The sequence below is a fragment of the Chenopodium quinoa genome, unplaced genomic scaffold (genome assembly GCF_001683475.1).
Source record: "Chenopodium quinoa cultivar QQ74 unplaced genomic scaffold, ASM168347v1, whole genome shotgun sequence".
Classification (NCBI taxonomy): Eukaryota; Viridiplantae; Streptophyta; class Magnoliopsida; order Caryophyllales; family Amaranthaceae; genus Chenopodium; species Chenopodium quinoa.
Window position 1 is genome coordinate 4,055,228 of NW_018745454.1, and position 23,498 is coordinate 4,078,725.

The following is a 23,498-nucleotide window of genomic DNA, read 5'->3' on the forward strand; positions in this document are numbered from 1 at the left end:
AAAATTATATAAAAGGCTATGTATAGCATTTTCCTAAATTCAAATTAGGGCTTGTTTTCGTTAAAATAAAATTAGGACTTGTTAATTACTCTCTCCGTTTTAATATACTACCTCCGTTAACAGTTATTTGCAACAAAAGGAGGTAGCACAGACTCCTAGGCAAAAGTTTTTAAACATCATTATTGAAATATAATGGATGTAGTTAAGTATTAATCTAACACACACACACAAAAAAAAAAAACCTTTAAACCATTGAAACTCATAACCACCGAAACCACCACGAAACCCAGAACCACCACCACCACCCAGAAGAGCCACGAAATCCAGAACCATCACCGCCCATAACCACCACGAAACCCAGAACTATACCACCCATAACCACCACGAATGGAACCACCACGAAACTCAATCAAGCCGAAACCACCACGAATTGAACCACCACGAAACCCAATTAAATCAAAACCACCCACGCCACCCCCACGAAACGAAACCCACAAATACCCATGAAACCAGACCCACCCACCACGAAGACCCACCCACCACGAAACTCACGCCACCCCACGAACCATATCTAAAACCCCTAAAACCACCCCCACGAACAAGACAAACCCAATTCCACGAACCCAAACCCACGAACCGGACGAACCCAAACCCAAATCGCAAGAGGATATAGAAGGGGGAAGATAAACCAAAATGTAGAGTTAGGGTTCTGGAGATTTCAATTGAATAAGGGTTTGGGAGATGAATGATTTTGTTGAAGGTGAATGATTTTTGGTGAAAATGATTATAATAATCAGATTCATTAGGTAAAGAGTGAAATCAGGTTAGTGATTTAATTAGATGTCTAAGTTGTTTAAGTACGGGTAATATGGTCATTTTGTTGACAAAAAGTTACTAAAAGTGGAAAGAAAAAATTTGTTGCACATAATAGGTAGCTTCCCAAAATGGCAAATGTTGCAAATAACCGTTAACGGAGGTAGTACTTTGATTTTTTTTCGACAAGCGGAACGATTGTATTGAATCGGTGTAACCTCTCCCAAGTCTTAAACATCCGCACCTTCAAAAAGCCCTTTGGTGGGATCTGATCTCGTGACTTTTAAGTCATGTAGTCAAACCTTGCTTAGGGTTTTTTTTTTTTTTTTTTTTTTTTTTTTTTTTTTTTTGACGGAAACTTTGCTTAGTTAAGTATCCTTACAATTAATGTTTACAATTTGATAATCTCATTGCAAATACATATTGATTAATCATTATTGCAAAAATACATTTAAGAAAGAGCTAAACAATTTGGTAATCTGAATATATAAAATGAGTTTTGAAAGATATTAATTAGGTTGTAATGTAAGAATATAATCATTGTGTTTACGTGAATCACATCTATTGATATAAAGCGGATAACTAAGAAGGTAGATAAAAAAAATACTACACCTACAAGTACTAATTGAGCTTTCTCAAGGATATGTGAGGTATAGGGGTAGAAAACACTTAGACTTACGAAGTGCGGATAATGATACAAACCTTTTTTTTCTGGGTGTTTAAAGAGCCACAACGATGGGGTGAGAGTCGATCCTAAAATATCTTGAAATCAGGCAGAAAAGTAACAAATTACTTTAGCAAGATGGTTCAAATTTTCACTTAGGCAATAGTAGTACAACTGTACATTTGTACAATATTGGAGTATTGGACTAGGAAAATAAAACACAATATTGACCCTTTTGCAATCTTTACAAAAACACCCCTATATCAAACATCAAGTTATGAAATTATCCAATCACTCATTTCCCAAACAATGGCATATTTGTAATTGTAACGTCTTATTTGGGGCAAAAGCCTTGACTGTACCATCTCAGCGCCAAAATCACCCACTACATATATCAACCCTTTCTCGTCCCTGTAATCAGTTCAGCACAACAAATTCAAACCTCCATTTTCTCTCTCATCAATGGCTTCCATTGAATCAGATAACAACAACCTCATTCCAGAAGAAATCACCGAAATTCCACCTCCACCAGAGAAACCACATTCTCCTTCTCTTCAACGTCATGTGGCCTTCAGCGTCGTCAACGAAAATGAAGAAATCGACAACAACAACAGCAGCTCCGCCGTAACAACCACCGAAGAAAGTGCTTCTTCGTCGGAGAATCCAGACACCGGAGGTTCGGAGCAGAGTTCGATTACTGTTGACAGTGTTTGTCTCGAAGCAACACTGCGCCCAGTTTCCGTCAGGTCTTCAACTTCGGCTGCAAACCTCGAGAGCTTGTGCGAGCAGACCGGAAGCGCCGGAAAATGCAACGGAAATACGCCGAAATCAGGAGGTGCGGTGAAATCCAACGGTGCTAATGGATATTTTCAGCATCCTATTCCTATAGCAGAGCATCCAATGGTGAAGGAGGCTTGGAGCTTGTTAGAGAAATCTTATGTTTACTACAAAGGAATATCTGTTGGAACTGTTGCTGCTTCCGATCCTAGTGCTGAGGCGCTGAACTATAATCAGGTATATTTTCTCTCATGACGTCTTTTCGTCTTTGCCGGCGATAATTTTTACTGTGATTTCTTAAGATTCTAGTTTTATTTGGATTTTAATCTATGCGAAAATGATCTGAAGATTTATTAGCAATTATCATTACACTTCTTATTTTCTAGCTTTTGGTCCTTTGATATTGTTTCTTAACATTTATTTTCCAGATTTAGTTGGTCATCGTTTGGAGTAGAATACTTTAGTGGTGTTGTTTTTAATCTACATTTTCATGTATTTGTTCAATATTTGGAATACGTACTGCATAATTTAAATTTATGGCGTAGATTAATGCGAGATCGTCTCTGTTTTTCAAAAAAAATTACAAATATTTTTGTTTTACGGAGTAGCGAGCATTTATACCGTATCTGCTTAGCTTTACTGGAATTTTTGTTGATTATTTTGTGGTCATAGCAATTATTTTGTAGAAGTGTTTGACATTTATGAATTTAAAACTCTCGAGTTTGCGAGGATAAATTTGTTTTCCGTATTTGTTCTGGAGCTTACGCAGCAGATTTCTCTGGATTTATTAGTTGTCATTTTGATTTAAATCATTTTACTATCCACAAATTGAAATATAAAGCATAGCAGGTAATAGGTAATGATTTCTGTTGTGCTAGGTCATTGAAAAATCATGTTATTTGTTGCTGGTTGCACAACCAAATTTCCATGTCTAGATGCAATTGACGTGTATTTCTGTTTAAAATGGTGAATAGGACGCATAAAATGTACTAAATCTTGAGCAATGGCCAATGTGATATGCTACTATTTGCACACAATTAGTGTTGTGCACTGGGGTGTACGCAAGAGCCCTAGCCCCTAAAGTATAAGATATTAAAGCTGGTAGATAGACGTGGTTTATTTGGCAAGTAACTTAGTAAGAAGTAACAGTTGTTACCCTGATAGATAGTATACATCTTCTTAAAGACTTTAGATTATTGCTGCTAAATTATTCATGTTATGCTGGCCTTTTATATTGCATTGCACAGTGTTGCCTGAATCATTCATGTTTCACTGGCTTGAATTTGTCATTCATGCTTTGTAAACCACAAGTGAAAAGTTATATGTTGGTCGAAACTTGAAGAACTATCAGATACAACTTTTCGTGCAAGGTCTTCAACTCTTCCTACATGATTATTGGACTTGGAATACCAAGGTTTTGTGTGTGTGTGAGAGAGAGAGAGAAAAAAATACTAGTTAAATTTGAATCTCAATGGAATGCACATGACAAGATTGCAAACAGGTTGTTACGTGTTTAATCACCTTTAATGCATGAATGCTCTAGGCTGTGTATGAACTATCTATACACTTTCTTTGAATTATGCTTGTAATAGAACTGTATTATATAACCAGTAGCTCATGGAGTTGGACATTTGAATATTTTATTTTGATGCAGAGTTGATATAAAAAAGGGAAAAGGTTATGAAATTTGGATTGATCAAGCCATCAGAATTTTAATTTGAGTGACCAATTTCTTGTCACTGAGATTAGTCAACTTCTGATCCTTACTTTTCCAATTATTGAATGTTGAATTAGATGATAGTTGGGGAAGCAGGGAATCCGGACTTAATTTTATCATAGCTCAACTTAGCAAATATAATGGGCAGGTAGCTTGTAGGTAAAATTCTCCCCTGATTTGGTGATATATACAGGTCTTCTCAAAAACCTTTAATTCTGCAATAGGATGCAGAACTAGGCATATCGATGTTGCACCATCCATGTTTGCCTTTGTCATTCATGTACATAATTGGCTCAGTCAGTGGTTCTGAAGTGATTTGTCAAGTAGCTCTATTTGATTATCAAGTTTTGAATAATCATACAACCATACGAGCTCCAATTGTCTGAGGTGAACTTATTAATAAGATACTTGTCTGCACTTAAGAAATTCATAATTGGGGTTTCAGATGTAGGTAGTTAGGTAAGTCCATAGCTGGTAAGTGGTAACCACAAAGATCAGCTAATTAGGTAAATCCGTATATGTTTGTGCCTCTCTAAAATTGTTCACAGCTAAAGTACTAATTCACAAATGTCATTTTATTTATGTAATGCATTTGTCTTTGATATTCTTGAAATGAACCATGAAGATTTGCACGTACTGATTTACTTTTTCCAATGTATAGGTTTTTGTGAGGGACTTCGTTCCTAGTGCTCTAGCTTGTCTAATGAAAGATCCCCCTGACACAGAAATTGTGAAGAACTTCTTGCTGAAAACTCTCCATCTTCAAAGTCGTGAAAAGAGGATTGATAACTTCACTCTTGGAGAAGGTGTAATGCCAGCAAGCTTCAAGGTTGTGATAGACGAGAAAAATGAGCGTGTGAAGGAAATTCTGGAAGCGGATTATGGTGGCACTGCAATTGGAAGAGTTGCACCTATGGATTCTGGGTTCTGGTGGATTATCTTGCTGAGGTCATATGTCAAAAGCACAAGTGACCGCTCACTGGCAGATCAGCCTGATGTGCAGAAAGGCATGAAATTGATCCTTGACCTGTGCCTCTCTGATGGTTTTGACACTTTCCCATCGCTACTCTGTGCAGATGCATGCTGTATGATTGACAGAAGGATGGTTAGTTTCTTGTTTACCCTTTCCCTTTTCTGGTATTGAATAATGTTTCACTTGGTTTATGTATAACCAGTGTAAAAAAGTAGCATTTTGAAATTACAGAAGCCTATGCTTTTTCTATTTTGGATTAAATCACTTCTACCTAAAATTTTTAGAAACTCCTCTGATAATGTCTTAAACCTATAAGTGAACAGATTTGGTAATTATTTGAAAGGAAACGTAATTGCTGTGTGACTGCTGTTAAAATTGTTTGTAACATGCCTGCCTGGAGTGCCTGCTTCCATTTTCTTACTAACTTTATCCATCATCATCAATTGGGCAGGGAATATATGGGTATCCAATTGAGATTCAGGCTCTTTTCTTTTTTGCACTGAGATGTGCCAAAAACATGTTGAAAGAAGTGCCTGACAACAAAGAATTGCTGGACAAGATCAACTCCAAGATCAAGGCACTTAGTTACCATATTCGGACATATTACTGGCTTGATTATACCCAGTTGAATAACATATACCGCTATAAAACAGAAGAATACTCTCACACTGCTTTAAACAAGTTCAATGTATCCCCGGAGTCAATTCCTGATTGGCTATTCGAGTTCATGCCCTTACGAGGTGGTTATTTCATTGGCAATGTCAGCCCAGCTCGCATGGATTTCAGGTGGTTCTTACTTGGTAACTGCATTGCTATCTTAAGCAGTCTTGCGACACCAAAGCAAGCATCAGCTATAATGGACTTAATTGAGGCTCGTTGGGATGAGTTAGTTGGAGAGATGCCCTTGAAAATCTCTTATCCGGCGCTAGAAGGTAATGACTGGAACATTATCACAGGGTTTGATTCCAAGAATACTCGGTGGAGTTACCATAATGGTGGATCTTGGCCAGGTGAGTTTCCTGATACAAATTTTACTGACTTCAAACTTAGTGCTCCAAGATTTTTCGACTGTGTGTATTTGTGGCTTTGTTTAACACTATATAAGCTTTAGAATTTGAATTTATATTCAAGTTACAAGACAAGAATTTAACATTATATTTATGAATTATGATTGATAATCTCTGACATGTTGACAATATGACTGTCGGTCTGTGTTTCAGGCAGTGATTCTGTACGGAGTTGTAAACATACAACTTTCTTTTTTTTTCCTCTAGGACTAGGATGCATTTCTCATGCTATTGCAAAACATTAGAAGCTTATGCATTATTATTAATTACATTCGTAAATAATGCAGTTCTGCTGTGGTTGCTGGTATCTGCATGCATCAAGACTGCGAGGCCGCAGATGGCCAGAAATGCCATTGAGCTGGTGGAGAAACGCCTTTCCAATGATGGCTGGCCAGAGTACTATGATGGGAAGACAGGTCGCTATATTGGTAAGCAAGCAAGAAAGTTCCAGACATGGAGTATTTCTGGCTACTTGGTCGCCAAGAAGATGCTTGAAAATCCAGCCAATCTTCTGCTGGTCTCACTTGAGGAAGACAAGACAATTGCCAAGCCCAAGCTCATTCGCTCTGCCTCGTGGAGTAACTAGCCAGTCGTCTTCTTCCCGCTTCTTTGGATCTCTTTTAGCAAACAACAGTGGTGCTAAGTATAGGAAATGCTATTAAGGCTGTAAATAAGAGAGGTGAAAGGTAAAAACTGTTATGTGCATATTTTGACAGGAATTTTACATCTTAATACTGTCTATATTTTGTTGCATCTATCAGAACATTGATAGGGTGTTTGCATTGGCAGCTACCTAGCTAATATGATGATTACTGATGGGAAAATCCCAGTTAATCTTCATGATTGCTGAATTTTGTTAATCTAGGGGCTTTTATGGTATTTCAACCTATTATTATGAGGATGCAATGGTAACTTCCGTGTGTTGACTTGGCCAACTATAATGACTAAGCATCCACGTAATATTACTGATTGCTGTTTGGGGTTAACGCCATATGACAGCCGTTTGTTAACGTCAAGTCTTCACTGTGAAACACTTGACTCTCTCTATCTCCTTTGTATTTTCTCTCTCCTTTGTATTTGGTCAATCATGTATTTGTTATCACAGGAAACTAGTGAAATTCACCTCCAACTCCAAATCAAGAAATGTTAGAGCACCGACTACCGACTATGTTTTTGCAAATTATTGGAACACACGATTACAATGGGACTATACCAATTGGTTAATAGGAGGTGTACAATTATTGAAGACAACTAAGGGGAAGTCAACGTGGATTAAGTCATATTAAGTTGCAAAAGTTATATCCTCAGTTTTAACAATGAATATGGAATAATGCAGTTTCATCTCTGATTTGAACTGTAAATATTGAAATTGTTGAAAGTTTTTTAAATTTTATTTTTTTTTGGATTTGCATGCGGCTTGATTGGGTATTTTGTAAGGAGCTCATAAATTTATTTGACCACTATAATATACAATAAGATAATCACCCGATTCAGCATATCGAACTGGCTTGATTGATTATTTGTAAGGAGTTTTTTTTTTTTTTTTTTGTCTTGTTTTTATGGGTTGCTCTAAGAATGGTGGATTTGTTTTTGTGGGGTGGATCCGTGGGGATGATTGATTATTTTGGGATTTTGTTCTTTATTTTTTGACTGGTTAAAATAGGTGTGGTAAAATTAATTTTGTTTTCAGTTATAGTGTTATACAGTACTATTAATGAAATTTGTATGTATATGTGTTCTCAAAAAAAAAATTAAAAAAAATTGTATGTATATTGCCGTGTTCAAGCAAAGAAGAATGAGGTCAGTTTTTCTCTTAAATTTCGCCTAATTTTCTTCACTCAATCTATCCGATGCATTTCCTTTTTTTATTAATAACTTGCTTTTCTTATTAGTTTGTTTTTAATTATGTATTCTTTTCAATTTTTTTACATTGTGTAGTTTTTATGATTAATTCTTTGATTTTTATAATACCAGATTTGATTCAAGGACATCTCAAATGAAGAGACCAAATATGGAGCACTCAAGTCATACTGATTGTAATTATAATTGTAAATATGCAATAAGTGTATACATTTATTGTTGGAATTTCAAAGAGTTGATTTTGTTGATATACTCGTATTAGTTATTTTTACTTTTTTTAGTCTATAATTACCATTTTTGGAATGAAGCGTATAAATTCAAATTTCAAAATTAAAATAAGAACAACATGATAATATTAAAGTAAATTTTTAAACAAAAAACAATAAGGATAGGACACCCGTTCACCTCTTGTAAGACATAAGAGGTTTGTTAAATACAACTAAACAGATTCTAACATTTCAAAAGGTCCCTTTCCCTTAACAAATACTCCCTTCGTTTTCTTAATACTTGCTCTATTTCTCCATGCGCGGAGTTTTAGGAGAAATTGGATAAAGGCTCTGTTTGGTAAACAACTTATTTGAGCAAAATTAACTTATTTGACCAACATTAACTTACTGAGTATTAAATAAGCTAATTTAACGCGTTTGATGGGAAGCTTATTTAAAGAGGTTATTCCAATAAATAAGCACTTTTTGAAAAAGCTCCTATGAGCCTTTTCAATTAACTTATTCATTAGCACTAGACACACCTAGCCAAGTTCGAAGTTCTCTTCGCCCTAGACGTAAAAGATTTGATATTTCTGAGAGTATGGTTTTGGGGAGACACAAATGGGTGTCTACAGTGAGATAAGTATATTAGTGTAGGGAATATTTCAAGCATTACCCCTAGCTTGAACCCCATTATGATCATACACTAAAGTACGGTGGCGTTCAAAGGGAAAGAAGATATAGCAAAAGAGTCGCCAACAAGTTTTAGGAACTTGTAAACCGTTCACGAGCTGAAGGTTACACCCCTAACATGATACTAAGAATCATAATAACAACCTAAACATGATTTCTAAGAATCATAATAACAATAAATCAATTAAAGCACTTACTTGGATGCCTCGTATCTCTTTCTAATAACAAAATACACACGTTAGTAACTTCAAGGAGAATAATAATCAAAGAATTAAATTAAATAATAATTGAAAGAGAGATTTGGGACCAAACCCTCAGAAATTAAACCTTTCACGTCTAGGACGAAAACAACTTCGAACTTGGCTAGGTGCTTCTAGGTCTTGTGAATGTGGAATTTTGTAGAGAAAGCTAGAGAGAGAAGAGAATTCTTAAAAGCTAGAGAGAATAAGAAAACTAGAGAATATCTGATATTTTGATGGTAGTTGATAGTTGAAAACGGAGGTTTTAGGAGGCTATTTATAGAGAAAATCAGCCAAACGGATAGAAAAACAAATCAGAGTTTCGACGAGAATAAAAACAGGTTAGCGCCAGACGTTAATCCCTGTCGTCAGGCGTAACAATTATTTTCACGTTTTTTTCTTAATTTCGATAAAATTTAACCGTACAGATTTCCTCAAAAACACTCTTTTATTCTGATTAAAACTCCAAAAAGTCAACCAAAGTCAATTTATCAATGCTAATTGAATTAGGAATGAAAAGAACCTTCTAGAAGAATCTAGAAGACTAAAATCAATTCTAATTGCTTTAGGAATGATAAATCAATATTAAGCCCTCCTCTAGATCATTGAGCCGCATATAAAGATCAAACTGGGCCTAGTTCAGTATTTTGGCCATAACTTCCTCATTATTCATCGGAATTGGGCTTATAATATATCGTTGGAAAGCTCTTTTCAAGCCCCATCCAACTACACTATTATTGGACCCTTATAATGGACCAAACTAAACTGGAATGCACGTTTTTCATAAATAAGGTAAGAAAAGAATTGTTTTCAAAAACAGAAAGAAGAGATATTTTAATAAAAACATCTTCATCACTAGACTTTTCACACTTTCGCTTTGTTCGATAATCAAATGACGTGAAAGGTACTTATCACCGGGTTTGGTTTTGGGGAGACGCAAATGGGTGTCTACAATTAGTATAATTTATGTGATTTTGCTATTGTTGAACATTGATTTCAATTTTTAATTGCTTTTCTTTCATCGTTTTTCAGTACATTTTTACTTGTAAATTGTGGAATGAAGAAGACTAGTAATCTAGCTTCAATAAATGATGGAGATCTATTGTGTATTAAGTTTTGTGAAAAAAAAGGGTCACTTTTGAAAAAAAAAAAAAAAAAAGGTTACTTTTGTAGAAATATGAGTCACTTTAAAAAAAAACATTTTTATAAAAATATGGGTCACTTTTGTGAAAAAAAAGAGTCGCTTTTTGTAAAAAAAAAGGTCACTTTTATAAATAAATAATAAAAAAGGGTTACTTTTATGAATATATTACTGTTCACACGCGCAAGATGTTCGATGTAAAATAAAATTAGGAGTTGAAATGAGATGAAGTGAATTGAACTGATAGGAGCTGAAGTGAACAGAACTGAATAGAGCTGAAATGAATATTTTATTAGAGACAAAAATTAGGATCTAAACTGAACTGAACTGAACTGATTGGCACTGAACTAAATTGAAATTAAGCTAAAGTGATCAGGCCCTAAATGTTGTAGTGGTATAAATAATTATATATAGTGCTAATATTACAAATAAGTATATAAATGGTATATCAAAATATTATGCCATTGTGAGATATAATAGTACTACTGTACTAAAGTACTAAGACATAATGGTACATATACATGCATAATAGTACAAAAAATGTACCACTGACCATGGTAACCATTAAAAGTACCATTTTGGATGTCAAAACTCAGTGCTTTTCCACTTTTGCCCTCATATATGCATTTTTGCACATAGGGACTATGCGGAACTCCTCTTATAATGTACTCCCTCCGTACCTTTAATTTTGCTCACAGTCAAATGGGGAAAAAATATAGGGACAGAGGGAGTAATAATATATCTTTACCCACTAATATCTCCACTCATATTTAATTTATCATTTCTTACTTTTCCAATGGTCCACGTATTATTGAATTGCCACTTTACTTCTCAATAAAAGAATAACTTTATCTACCATACTGAACTGAACTTAACTTAACTGAACTAAAGTGAAATGAATATTTTATGAGAGAAGGAAATTAGGAGCTGAACTGAACTGAACTGAACTGATTGGAGCTGAACTGAACTGAATTCAACTGATTGGAGCTGAACTTAATTGAACTGAAATTAAGCTGAAGTGAACATGCCCTGAGTTTTTTTTGACAAAAACCTACATTAAATATTATATCAATAGCCTCTCATGGTCTTCACTAAATCCAACTAATAAAATTTAAAGATAAAGATAAATAAATATAATATGGCTACTATCTGTCATTCCAAAATCTTATGAAATCGATGTAATTTTTTTTTTTTTTTTTTTTAAATATTTTATATTACATCCGTTTCATATTATGTGCAACATTTACTAAAAATAGTTGTTATCTTATGCATTATGTGCAACAACAACAACTAATTGGTTGATGCTGTAGTGATGATTGGGACTATACTTGGTAGGGAGAATCCGTGTTCGATTTCTTGTAACAACAATTGGGAGGGGATTGGAACTTAATCACCCAAAATTGATCCCCAAATTCGAATTAGCCCAAAGGGTATACTAGATGGAAAAAATAAAAAAATTGTTGAAAGTACAAAAAAATTCATTTCTTTTTCAGTTTTTAAGTTAGTGGTCAGATCATCTACACATTCAATTCATCAAATTTGATATGATTACTTTAATCTAACTTATTTTCAATTCATCAGTTTTTAAGTCAGTGTTGCCCATGGTTTAGCTAGTTTGAGTAGTACTTTTAGTGATTTTCGGGTTTGGTTAGAGGAGTATCCCCGGAAATTCACGGGGCGATTTGTAATGATCTTGAACTTTTGATGAGTTAATAAATGGCTAAGCTTTGTTTTTGTGACCAAAAAAAAAAAAAACCTTATTTTCAATTCATCGATTGTAAATTTTTATTCTTTAAAACTCATGACCCACATACTCTTATCAATCATTTAATCCATTTTTCTTAAATACGGTAAAAATGGGTATGTTACATATATTATAAAAAATACAAGTATATAGTTAATACTTAATTTCAAAAAAATAAAAAAGTACAAGTATATATTTTGAATAGTAAATTTATTTTTTAATAATAAAGCATAAACCATTTACATAAGATATATTGATTTAATGAACAAACAATATTCAAATACGAGTATAATATTTTATACGAGTATAATCAAATTCAAATAAATAGAAATTATTGCAATAATTTTTTTTTTTTTTTTTTTTGACAATATATATTATTGTCAGGAATGGAGCAAGAAGACTATTATTACATCACTTGGAAAACAGCAAAGTAGTAAACCATTACCTACCAACATTAAATGCAACCATGAATTCATCTTCCACCGTCAATCAAGAACAGGCCCTATAAGTAACAGACTAACAGCAGCGAGCGTCGTTTACAAATAATATGCTAATGTGTATCGTTCTACTTCTGACTCGGCTGCTGAGTCGACATCCACATACTCCAACTTCTGACATGGCATAAAAGATTGACAAAGTTTGTTAATGATGAAGATTAACTGGGCAGCCCCCATTACTGATATGCTCATAGCTCATTTGTTGCTCTTTTAACCCCGGTTTATGTCAGATTGTCTGAAAATTGGACAGTGAAATGCTCGACATCAGTTGCAGGACTTGCAGCTCTAGTTTATAATGGGCTGTCTTATCCTTTTATGTCAGATTTGGGAGAATCAGCAGTTTTATGCAAGTCTCGCAGCTTATAGATGTTGGCATATTACTTGAGTTTTCTTCATTGTTTCCTTTCGTGGGCGTGAGTAAATTTAGGGAATGAAGATTCATAAAAATTAATTAAGAGTAAGCTTGGTTTACGCTATAAAGTGGTTCAATTTTCATGAATGCGCATTTTCGAGGGTAGTATGATACCACTACACTAGATGCGCTGCTGACAAATAAAATTCTGAAATATTAAAATAAATATAATTATGTATTTATTTTTGAACTTTTTTTTTGCAAGGAAAACGGCCTTATTGTGCTGGAATCTCTTGTAGATCCTTCTAGCTCGGGTTAGTAGGTTAGGCACTTTTGAAGTGAGGGGGGAGGAGTAGGGATGTCAATGGGGCGGGACGGGGCGGATGTTGGCCTTCCCATCCCCATCTCCACCTAATATTTTCATCCCCATCCCCGCCCCACCGGGTACAACTCCAAAACCATCCCCGCCCCACCCCCACTTGAATATCCATCCCTACCTAATCCCCACCAAAGACCCGCCTAATCTCCACCCAAGATCCACCTAATATCCGTATCTCAAATACACAATCTTACATAATTAATATGAATTATAAAATAAAACATTCTATACACATTTTTGTGATATAATATAAGTGTCGTACATAGTATTATAATTAATATTGTATTTCATGTAATTATTTTATAAATAGAATAAAAGTATGTAATTTTGCTTTAAAGATATGTAGATGTGGGTATGAGGTGGGGATGGGACGGGTTGGGCGGGGCGGGGATGGGACGGGTTGGGCGGGGCGGGGATGGGGCGGGTACAACTTAAAATCCACCCCCGCCCTATCACCCATGGCGGGTATGGTTTTAATCCCCATCCCCGCCCCACCACCCGCCAAACCGAGACCCGGATGGGGCGGGTCTCCTACTTGACCCGCCCCACTGACATCCCTAGGGAGGAGGGTAAGGGAATCCTCATCCCAAAGTTATTTATTTTTGACATTGAACGACCAATTTCGAACTCTAATCAAAGCAATACATACAGTATTATATTTGTAAATTTGTGCTTTCTCTTCTTTACTTCACACAATCAGGCAAGGCTTAGACTTTCTTACCAGTTTTTCAAGTTAGTTGTAAGAATTAGAATACAAGGGCAAAAGGCTATACACATAGTATACAACTATGCATCATAGCAACAAGTCCAACAACTACTACTCTACTAGTGTGCTGCTTGTATGGTTTGGTTGGGAATTCTTTTGAGTGTTTTGAATAAGTTTCATTGAAATTTTGCACACAAGTCGGTCAAGGATAAATAAATTCCAAATTGTATGACTTTATGTCATTTGAAGAAGGTAGAATATATCAAGTTAGATTAGTCTCAGTTTAGATCACTTGTTTGAATTTGACAATATTAATTGACTTTATCTTTACACTAATCTAGTACTCGTAGAATAAAATTATTAATAAGTGGCATATATTACTAGTTAAATTTGATTTAGTGTTTACTTTTTTTTTTTTTTTAGAACAGATTTAGTGTCTACTCTACAAACATATACTTCGTATAATGAATTAATGATGATTAAACTCAAATAAAAAAAAATGGTTAATTTGATTGGAATCTTTAGCTTTCTTTTATTTATAGTTTTTTTTTAATTAATAATTAGCCATAAGAAAAGATAATCTTTCATTTACTCATATGAAAAGTACACAGTAGTATATAAGTTGGTCCTGCACCCATGTACTTGTATTTAGCTAAATAAATATTGTAGAATCAGAGATTCAGAGCGAATTTTAAGCACAGTTATCTTAATCGAGAAAATAATGGAAAGGTGCAGCTTCTTATCATGGTTGGGAACAAACGTAGTAACAGCATTCTTTGCTTCACTCGAGCGTTGCTCTTGTATTAACGTCTCCACCACCGACGTCGACGACGCCGCCACCAACCAGGAGGAGCCCGTGCTCCGCCGCGTCACCACCACCACCACATCTTCTTCGACTCATCAAAACTCAACCAATTTTGTCGTTTGATTCACCTTTCTCTCTCTTCTTAATTAGGGTTTTGTGTTTTTAATTTTCGATTTTAATTAGTCATTATTATTGTTTATCAGGTTAGATTAGGTTTTGTATAGCAAATTAGCAGTGTCGTTAACTATACAAAACAATCAATTACTCCGTACAAATTTTTATTTGTACATTTATATATGCGGATTATCTGGTAGTTTTAGAAAATTTTAATTCAATTGTTGCCCAATTTCATGACAATCTCAGTAATTTGTTAGTTTTATTTTTTGTAATGCTACTTTTTATTGTGTTTGTTTCATTTATCATAAATTCTCCTCTTTTCATTATAATTTGGCGTTAAATTAATTGTTTTTTTTAACTGAATGAATTAAAACAAATTAGCCTTAGACGCTGAAAATTTTGTGCCTGCAGATTTATTGGATAAAAAAAAAAAGTATAATTTCTGGAGTAGGTTTTTTTTTCCTCAATAATTTTAAAGTACATCATTATTCTTTGATTGTGATGCTTAAGGTGAAAAAAGGAGGTCAGTCCAAAAATTTATAAAGCTTGCTTCTAAACTGGATTTCTATGATAATCTTCAATTTGTTTGTGGATTTGTGGTTATAGTTGAGCCTTGATTTGCTTATCAGCCATCATGTAAGTGTATGTCCAATGCTGTTAATGTTGACAATGCTTTCTCTTGTCTGAAAGACCAACTTAAATCTATTGATTTGATTGCATTGCCTTAATGACATTGTTTGTGTTTTCGGAACTCATGAGTCATGACGACATGACCCACAATGTTTAGGCTTGTGTTCTTGAGTCTTGATGTGTGATGGAATGAGTTCTGGTTAGTGTAGATTGTTAGTTCATAGGCAAAACTGAAAAAATATATGCACTTGGGTTCTTCATGGCAATTATATTGAATTCTGGTCTGTGTAGTTTTTTGAGTTCATTGACAAAAAACTGATAGGGAATTTGCAGTGGAGTTCTCAGCAAATCTTTTGGGCATACTTTAGGATTTATCTGCTTACAATTGGATCGGATCATACAAGAAAGTGAAAATTGAGAATTAAGCTAAAGTTTATGCTCTTAATGGCGCATATATTGAATTTTGATCTGTGTAGAGCTTGCTTCTTGATGCTTTAGATTTCACAATCGGATTATCTTTTGAACAGCCATGAGTTAGTAGATTAGCCTGAGAGTTTTATCTTTATGAAGTAAACATAGTATATGTTCTTATGTACAAAATGATTTTTGTTGGAAATCTTGCTATTTATCTGTGATGTTTTAGCATAGTTGCATCTAAGTTGTGTTCATACTTTACTAGGGTTGAAGGGCAGAACACTAATGAGCGAAGTGACTAAGGGGTAGGATATGTTTCAACAAATAGAAGCGAGTAGAGACTAACTGGTTCTAATCTGCATTGCCTTGTTCTTTATACTAGCATTTACATTCTTCTACAGATTCTTAGTGACTATACTCCGTAATAAACTCTAGAATTTCAACCTAGTTGCTTCAGCATGTGCTCCAACTTGCGTGATGGTAGACATGATCAGCCTTCACTTTCTTTCCCACAGACTAGCATCAACACACAACGAAGGATAATGTAGAGTCTTGTTCGTATTATCTTGAAGCGCTTCTCCTTCTGAGCTCTGTTTTCAGTTGAACCCCTTGCCAGATGAATTGGAAGTCTAGTAGTCATTGTTATTGCTAGGAAACTTATATTAAGGAAACAATGTCGATGGATGATGATAGAGGGTTGTGGAGGGTGAGAGAGAGAGCGCATAGGTGTCTTAACGAGGGTTAGTATATATATAGAGAACGTAGAAGCCTGTGGTTAACTAGATAAGCAGGAAGACCTACTGGTCCTCTGCTGGAGAATTTCTGGGGTTCTTGCTTGGACTCTGAAGCCTGACTTTCAAATGCAGTTACAAGACAACTGTTTTTCTGTAATAATATATTATAGCTAATTATTTATTGTTTTCTGAAATAAAAACAAGTTCGAGTTTGAACAGAAGAATTTAGTTTTTGTAGTAACCAATTTTATGGACGTTTCTGATACTTGGTCAATAGCTCGAGCAAAATAGGGAATATTAAGAGCTAAAAAACATGAAGCATCCAAGAGGCTTAGCTATTGTGAACTTTTTTATTTCTTTATAATGCTAAAAAATAAAAAGAGAAAAATCTAACGTATTAGAGATTCATGTTGTCATCATTCGTTCATCATTACGCAACAAATATGAGCCACATACAGAGTTATACTTCTGAATAGAACGACTTGCAGAAGCATAGTGATCAGTTGATCTCTGATTCCGAATGTTATCAGTTATCACCAGCATTTTAAGGATCAAAATTTGGTGATCAAGTCCAGCCGGGAAGGCACTCTTATTGGTACACACCATATTGGCGCATATGATGTACATGAGCAGCAAACTAACGTGTGTCAATGTGTCATGCAGCTCGTGCCACCCGAGCTGGTTTGGGGACGTTGGCTTAGCTGGTCATGGGACCTTCATTCTTCAATCACGAATTTATGATACTCCTTAGTCTAATGAAACACGATTTTGCAAATCTATATACTTCGTATAAGAATAATGCTAAACAAAAATATAAAAACCTAACATATAGGAATTATGTTGAACATTACACCAATGCATTACTCCGTAATATATAAAAGAATCATTTACAACCAATAATTTTTTTACAATGTAGCATAATACATACAAGTATTATTTTCCTCCAATATTATTAAAGAAAAAAGAGCACGGATTAAAAATAATCAAATAAAAAGATGAAATGAGTACACTAGAAGAATGCCATAATTCTAAGCAATGAAGACATGTCAAAAAAGCCATAGAAGCTCCTCCATATCAAAACATGAAGTAAATGGGGCCAGAAAGGCGTGCAAAAGGTTGTGTTTTGCAAAAGCCCGGCCAAATCTTCTCTTTCCAATCACCTTTTACTCCTTTCTGCCTTCTTCAACCACTATTGTTTCACATTTTAACCTTGTTGCCTACTTGCTTTAAACATTGCCTTCCTTTGACCTTTGTCTTCATCATGACCTGGTGTTTTGTTACCAATTATCATAAATTGCATGGAATTCAGTATATACACTAGTCCGTGTCGACGACTACAGCTTTGCGCGCAACAATTGGAGTATAATTTTGGCACAACAAAAATTGATTTTGGCACATTCATCGTGAGAACACAATTTACGAATTATGATGCTCTTCTCACAACGAGGTAAGGTATAGATAACACTGAGTAAGGAAGTGACTTGAAGTATAACTTACAGTACCTTAACATGTGGCCACATTATATAAGAATTTCGTAGAATTAACTTGCATGTATGTATTCTTCTCCAATTACTTCATCACCATTTGTGTACTCGGTAACTCCATCATCACTGGTCATTGACCATCCGACCACTTTTGTCCCACCATATATAAAGCTCAACTTGAAATAATATTTTCACTCTACTCTAACAACATAATTTTGTCACAATTATAATGATGATATCTAGTAAAGTACATTTAAAAATCATTATTATTTTATTAATAGTGACTAGACTGACTACTAAAAAAAAAGAAATCTTACGACTATTATTTTCGACTTGGGGTACATGCATACAATTTATTATAATTATGCTAAATTAATATTCCCCGGTTTTTAAATAATAGGCCAAAAAAAACAGAAAATTGCCTAAAATAGATACGTGGCCTATGACAACGGAATTATTTATCTAACCCCGGCCAACAAATGCCGCCTTCAGTCAAGATCTAGCAAAAGTATTCCCTCTATATCATCTTCACTAGTCACTACTCACTAGTCGTCTGGTACAACATACTTGTATGTAACAACTTTCTTTGGGAAAAAGAAAAACTGAGGTATAACTATAATTACTTCTCCAAAACCCAAAAACATAATCTGAGAGAATCAGCTTAAAATAAATAATCAATGAAATCTTCTTAAACACAAGATCAGGTTCGCAAAAACCTTCATTTATACTGCAAACCAAAGAATTGTAACATAAGGTGGTCACCAAAATACCAATTCACCATCATCAAACATAGCTTGAATATATAATGAAAACTAAAAAATAATAATGAGTTACCTACGGGAGCATGGCTGAACCAGTGAACCACCCCTAAGACATAAGATTCATTTGGCATATCCGAAATAGTTTCAAGAGATCCGATTTCTACCATCTACTCACTTGCACATATATTCAGGTAGTAAGGTGACTTTTGTCGTCTCACACTCTCACATACCTTCCTCAAGAGCGAATCTCCAACTTATTAGATGGTAAACCATTTTGAAATCAACACCTTCGTCACTAAGCAAAATTGCATCCGCCTTGAGCTTTGATCATCAAACAGGAAGACCTTGGCAAAAAAAAATCCAGGTTTTACAAATCATTGCATAACTTTACAGAGTACAATAGTACACAACACATATTAGACTTTGAGTAGTACATCATACATCTCCTAATATTATATACATGAACTATAATTACTACTACAATGTTAACATGAACGACTTTAGTAATCTACTAAATAAGATGTAAACGTGTATTAATCACATTTAGGATCCTATCTAATGTAATAAACATCATAGCTATTCCATCTTAACAAAAATCATCCAAAAGTAGCTTGACAGGCCCTAGCAAAAACCATAAGTGAAAACCAGCAGTGAAAGAGAGATTGCTTCTTCAGGGAGCAACATGAAACCAAGAAAAAGAATGTATTTTTTTTTTTGGGGAAAGGTATTGATAGGTCAAAAGCCAAAACTTTCCCCACATTAATCCAATCCTGTATGCTCATGCTCCAAACAACTTATTATCACCCATCCATGTTACAAATCATGACAGCTGAACAAATCAGCAAGGAGCATACACTAAAAAAGCAAGTCCAACTCTCTTTCTTTTTTGAGTCTTTCCTATAAAACCATCTTCTTTACTGTAACAAGCTGAATTCTACTAAATAATTAGGATCAGTCTGCCAAGGATGAGCAATTCAGCAGCTTCTGCTATGCTATGGTTCATCTTGATATTACAAGCTCGAGTTCTACCAACAGCAGCAAGATGGTCAAGTCAAACAACAACCAAATTCTATGACTTTAAGGTCTCAAGCTGTCTTCCTTTTCTTTCTTTTTTTTTTTTTTTTTTTTTTTTTTTTTTTTTAACTTTTCTTAAGCAAACTGCATTTTCAACCATTGCTTCAAACTAGCATTGAAACAGCACTTTTGATAATGTATCTATTGTTTTGACTCTTCATTTCACATCAAATACTTGGTTCAGATAATACCTGACACTACTCTATGCGCTAAAAATATACAGAAGTTTTATAAAATGCACGAGTTTGACACCTGGACATTTATCATGTCTAACAGTCATAGCTTAACCTGAGTAACCTACTCTAAAAGGCTGAAAGCTAACCAATAAAGTATGATTTGACTGAACGATATATGTCGTGACAAATTAGGTGCAAATGACCAGGGTCACAAAGCTGTGCAACACGAAGGACATAGTCACTGTCAATGGCATGTACCCAGGACCAGTCCTTTATGCCCGAGAAGATGACAGAGTGACTGTCAAAGTTACCAATGATTCCCCCTACAACATCACAATACACTGGTATGCATGACATTTCTGTGGTTTCTTTATACGATAATGTAGTGAACAATACTGATTATGTTATATTTATTTCTCAGGCATGGCGTTCGTCAGAAGCTCTCCTGCTGGTACGATGGTCCTTCCTACATAACCCAATGCCCAATCCAACCAGGGAATACCTTCACCTATAAGTTCACAATGGTGGAGCAAAAAGGAACCCTTCTATGGCATGCTCACTCCTCCTGGCTTCGAGGTACTGTGTATGGTGCCATTGTTGCATATCCCAAGACTAGGGTACCCTACCCTTTGAAACCTCCATACGAAGAACATATCATACTCCTAGGTAAATTATTTCTTTACTGAATCTGTAAGCTTCTTTTTCTATCTGCTTATCTAAACTCCAATGCTAAAGATCCAAAAATGTTTGGCTAACACCTTCATAGGAGAATACTGGCTGAAGGACCTTGTGCAACTTGAGCATGATGTTCTATCAAGTGGTGGAAGTCCTCCACCGGCAGATGCATTTACCATTAATGGTCATCCAGGACCCAACTACAATTGCTCAACTAATGGTAAATGAGATAACAATTAAGCTCTTATACTAATATATCATTGATCAAAAAGTCACACTATGCTTAATTAGTATTCAACCTACTTTAAAGGACTGAACCTTGAAACAAGCCAAAATAAAATAAAAAATATAAATTTGAAGGCTGATAATGTACTAAATGGTTTCCAAATGACATTTATGGAAGTCCTCCAATCTCTGATGACCTTGTTTAAATTGTTTACTACAGACACATATATACTTAATGTTCTCCCAGGGAAGACCTATCTGCTAAGGATAATCAATGCAGCCCTCAATATGGAGCAGTTCTTTGCCATCGCCAAGCACAATCTTACGATAGTTGAAGCTGATGGAGCATACACAAAGCCATTAACTGTGAGTCAAATCATGCTTGGTCCCGGTCAAACCATCAATGCTCTTGTAACAACTGATCAACGGATAGGCAAATATTCCATGTCTGTGGGTCCTTACATGTCTGCTAGGAATGTCACCTTCCAAAAGATTGTCTCCATAGGTTACTTCCAATACTCTGGCTATACTTCAAATAACTTTCCTTTATCTTCTACCTCATTGCCAAGCTTCAATGATACCCTGGTCATTAAGACTGTCATGGATGGCCTCCGGAGCTTGGGTGCTGTAAATGTCCCGAGGGAGATTGACACCAGCCTTTTCATCACCATTGGAATAAATGTACAGAAATGTACCTCCAAATATCCCTCACAAAATTGCAAGGGAATCAACGGAGGGGTGATGGCAGCCTCAATGAACAATGTGAGCTTCAGAGAGCCTAACATCTCACTTCTTGAGGCATACTACATGAAGCTCAATGGCCAATTCACAGAAGATTTTCCAGACTTTCCACTACAAGTCTATGATTTTGTTAATCAAGCCCCTAATGATATCCCTAACGATACTCAATCCATCATTGGAACTAGAACCAAGGTCATTGAATATGGGTCCAGAGTGCAGATAATCCTACAGGATACAGGGACTGTGACTACAGAGAACCACCCCATTCACCTTCATGGCCATAGCTTCTACGTGGTGGGATATGGTGCAGGAGATTACACCCCACAAGCTGCATCTTTCAACTTAGTAGATCCGCCTTATCTGAACACCATAGGAGTGCCAGCAGGTGGCTGGGCAGCAATTCGCTTTGTCGCAGATAATCCAGGTATGTTTATGTAATTCTCTTATAAAAATGTAGTCAGATAAATCCAGGGAATGCTAGAGTACTAATTACTAATAATGATCACACTATACTCCTTTTGTTGTCAGGGGTATGGTACATGCATTGTCACATGGAAGTGCATATGTCTTGGGGACTGTCTGTAGTGCTCATAGTGAAGAATGGTCAAGGCCAACAAGAGACACTTCCACGCCCTCCAACTGATAGGCCAATATGCTAGGATGAAAGCCAAGGAAGGTCTTAATCTACAAGTCTACAATTATCCCTCCTCCTTTCCCCTTTTTTGAGAAAGGGGTGAGCCTGATCTTATTTTGCTTGAAAATAGTGAAAGGTAGACCTAGGATATTTGGTAAATACAACCAAAAGTTTTTTCTTCTTATTTTTTGGGGTGGGTGGGGTGGGTGGAGTGGGGGGGGGGGTGAAGAGGGGTTGGTTTTGATTATTTTCAATGAGATACTTCAAAAAAGAGTTAAAGAAAACACAAAGAATCAAACATGACTTCATTTGTTCAACAAATATTGCCTACTTACAAGCATAGCAAATGTAAAAGTTGAATCATTTATTTCCGAGGCAAAATAATGTTTCTAACCCAGTCTCTAACTAATGCTTGGTACACTTTAGAGAATTTCCAGCAGTTGATCAGTTAGAAGCAAATTATCAATGCTGTAGCTAAATGAGCACAGAATATTCAGGTTTAAGTGAGATTTGCTTAGATCAGTGCATTTGTCACAAACTTTTATCTTTGACATAAAATTGAATAGTAAAGGGGAATCAGCTCCAAGAACTATTAAACAGTAACCACAGGCCTAATGTTCCAATAGCACCAAAAAGGCAAAAACAAAATGGGAAGGTTAAAAAGGAATTACAACCATTAATTCAGATTTGAAAATAGTATGTTTTCGGAATGATGATTACCTCATGCAGTAGCTGAATACTTCTGGTGGCAGCCTTGCTTCAGTTCGCTCTACACTCTAAGATCGATTCCATGAATACATGCAATAGCTAACTATAAAAGTAAATGTTCTTATCCCTGTCCTGCCAATATAACAGGTCAAGTTAGATAGTGCTCTTATAAATATAATCAATATTTCCTCCTTAAGTGTCATATAATTCTACACATGTTGGTACCATGAATACATAATATTTCATCCCAATATGTGATGCTTCAAATAGAATGCTGTGAGGAAACAGGGATGGATTCAGCATTTCCAGCCCATTATAAATGTATAAAAACAAACAGCTGATTGAGCAACAAGATGAGATAGAAGAGATAAAAGTCACTTAGAGTTACGGTACTGCTTAATATAAGTGGAAAATGCAGCATGTAATTATATAGGAACACAACAAGAGAAATGAGAACCACAGATAGTAAAATCTAGCAAGTCAAAGTCAAAA

General features: G+C 35.3%; 2 protein-coding genes across 2 annotated transcripts; both read left to right on the plus strand.

Moving 5' to 3' along the window:
* Positions 1 to 326: 326 nt before the first annotated feature.
* Positions 327 to 8,328, plus strand: LOC110714425 (probable alkaline/neutral invertase F). Its single transcript, XM_021892934.1, has 4 exons — positions 327 to 2,491; positions 4,633 to 5,076; positions 5,396 to 5,954; positions 6,299 to 8,328. The coding sequence occupies exons 1-4, from the start codon at positions 1,940 to 1,942 to the stop codon at positions 6,595 to 6,597; spliced, it is 1,854 nt and encodes a 617-aa protein (XP_021748626.1). The 5' UTR covers positions 327 to 1,939; the 3' UTR covers positions 6,598 to 8,328.
* Positions 8,329 to 19,126: 10,798 nt separating this feature from the next.
* LOC110714135 (laccase-6) lies at positions 19,127 to 23,000 on the plus strand. The gene is made up of 6 exons (XM_021892607.1): positions 19,127 to 19,855; positions 20,216 to 20,367; positions 20,445 to 20,689; positions 20,790 to 20,918; positions 21,144 to 22,088; positions 22,193 to 23,000. Exons 1-6 carry the CDS (start codon positions 19,739 to 19,741, stop codon positions 22,321 to 22,323), a joined length of 1,719 nt encoding a protein of 572 aa, XP_021748299.1. The 5' UTR covers positions 19,127 to 19,738; the 3' UTR covers positions 22,324 to 23,000.
* Positions 23,001 to 23,498: the final 498 nt, after the last annotated feature.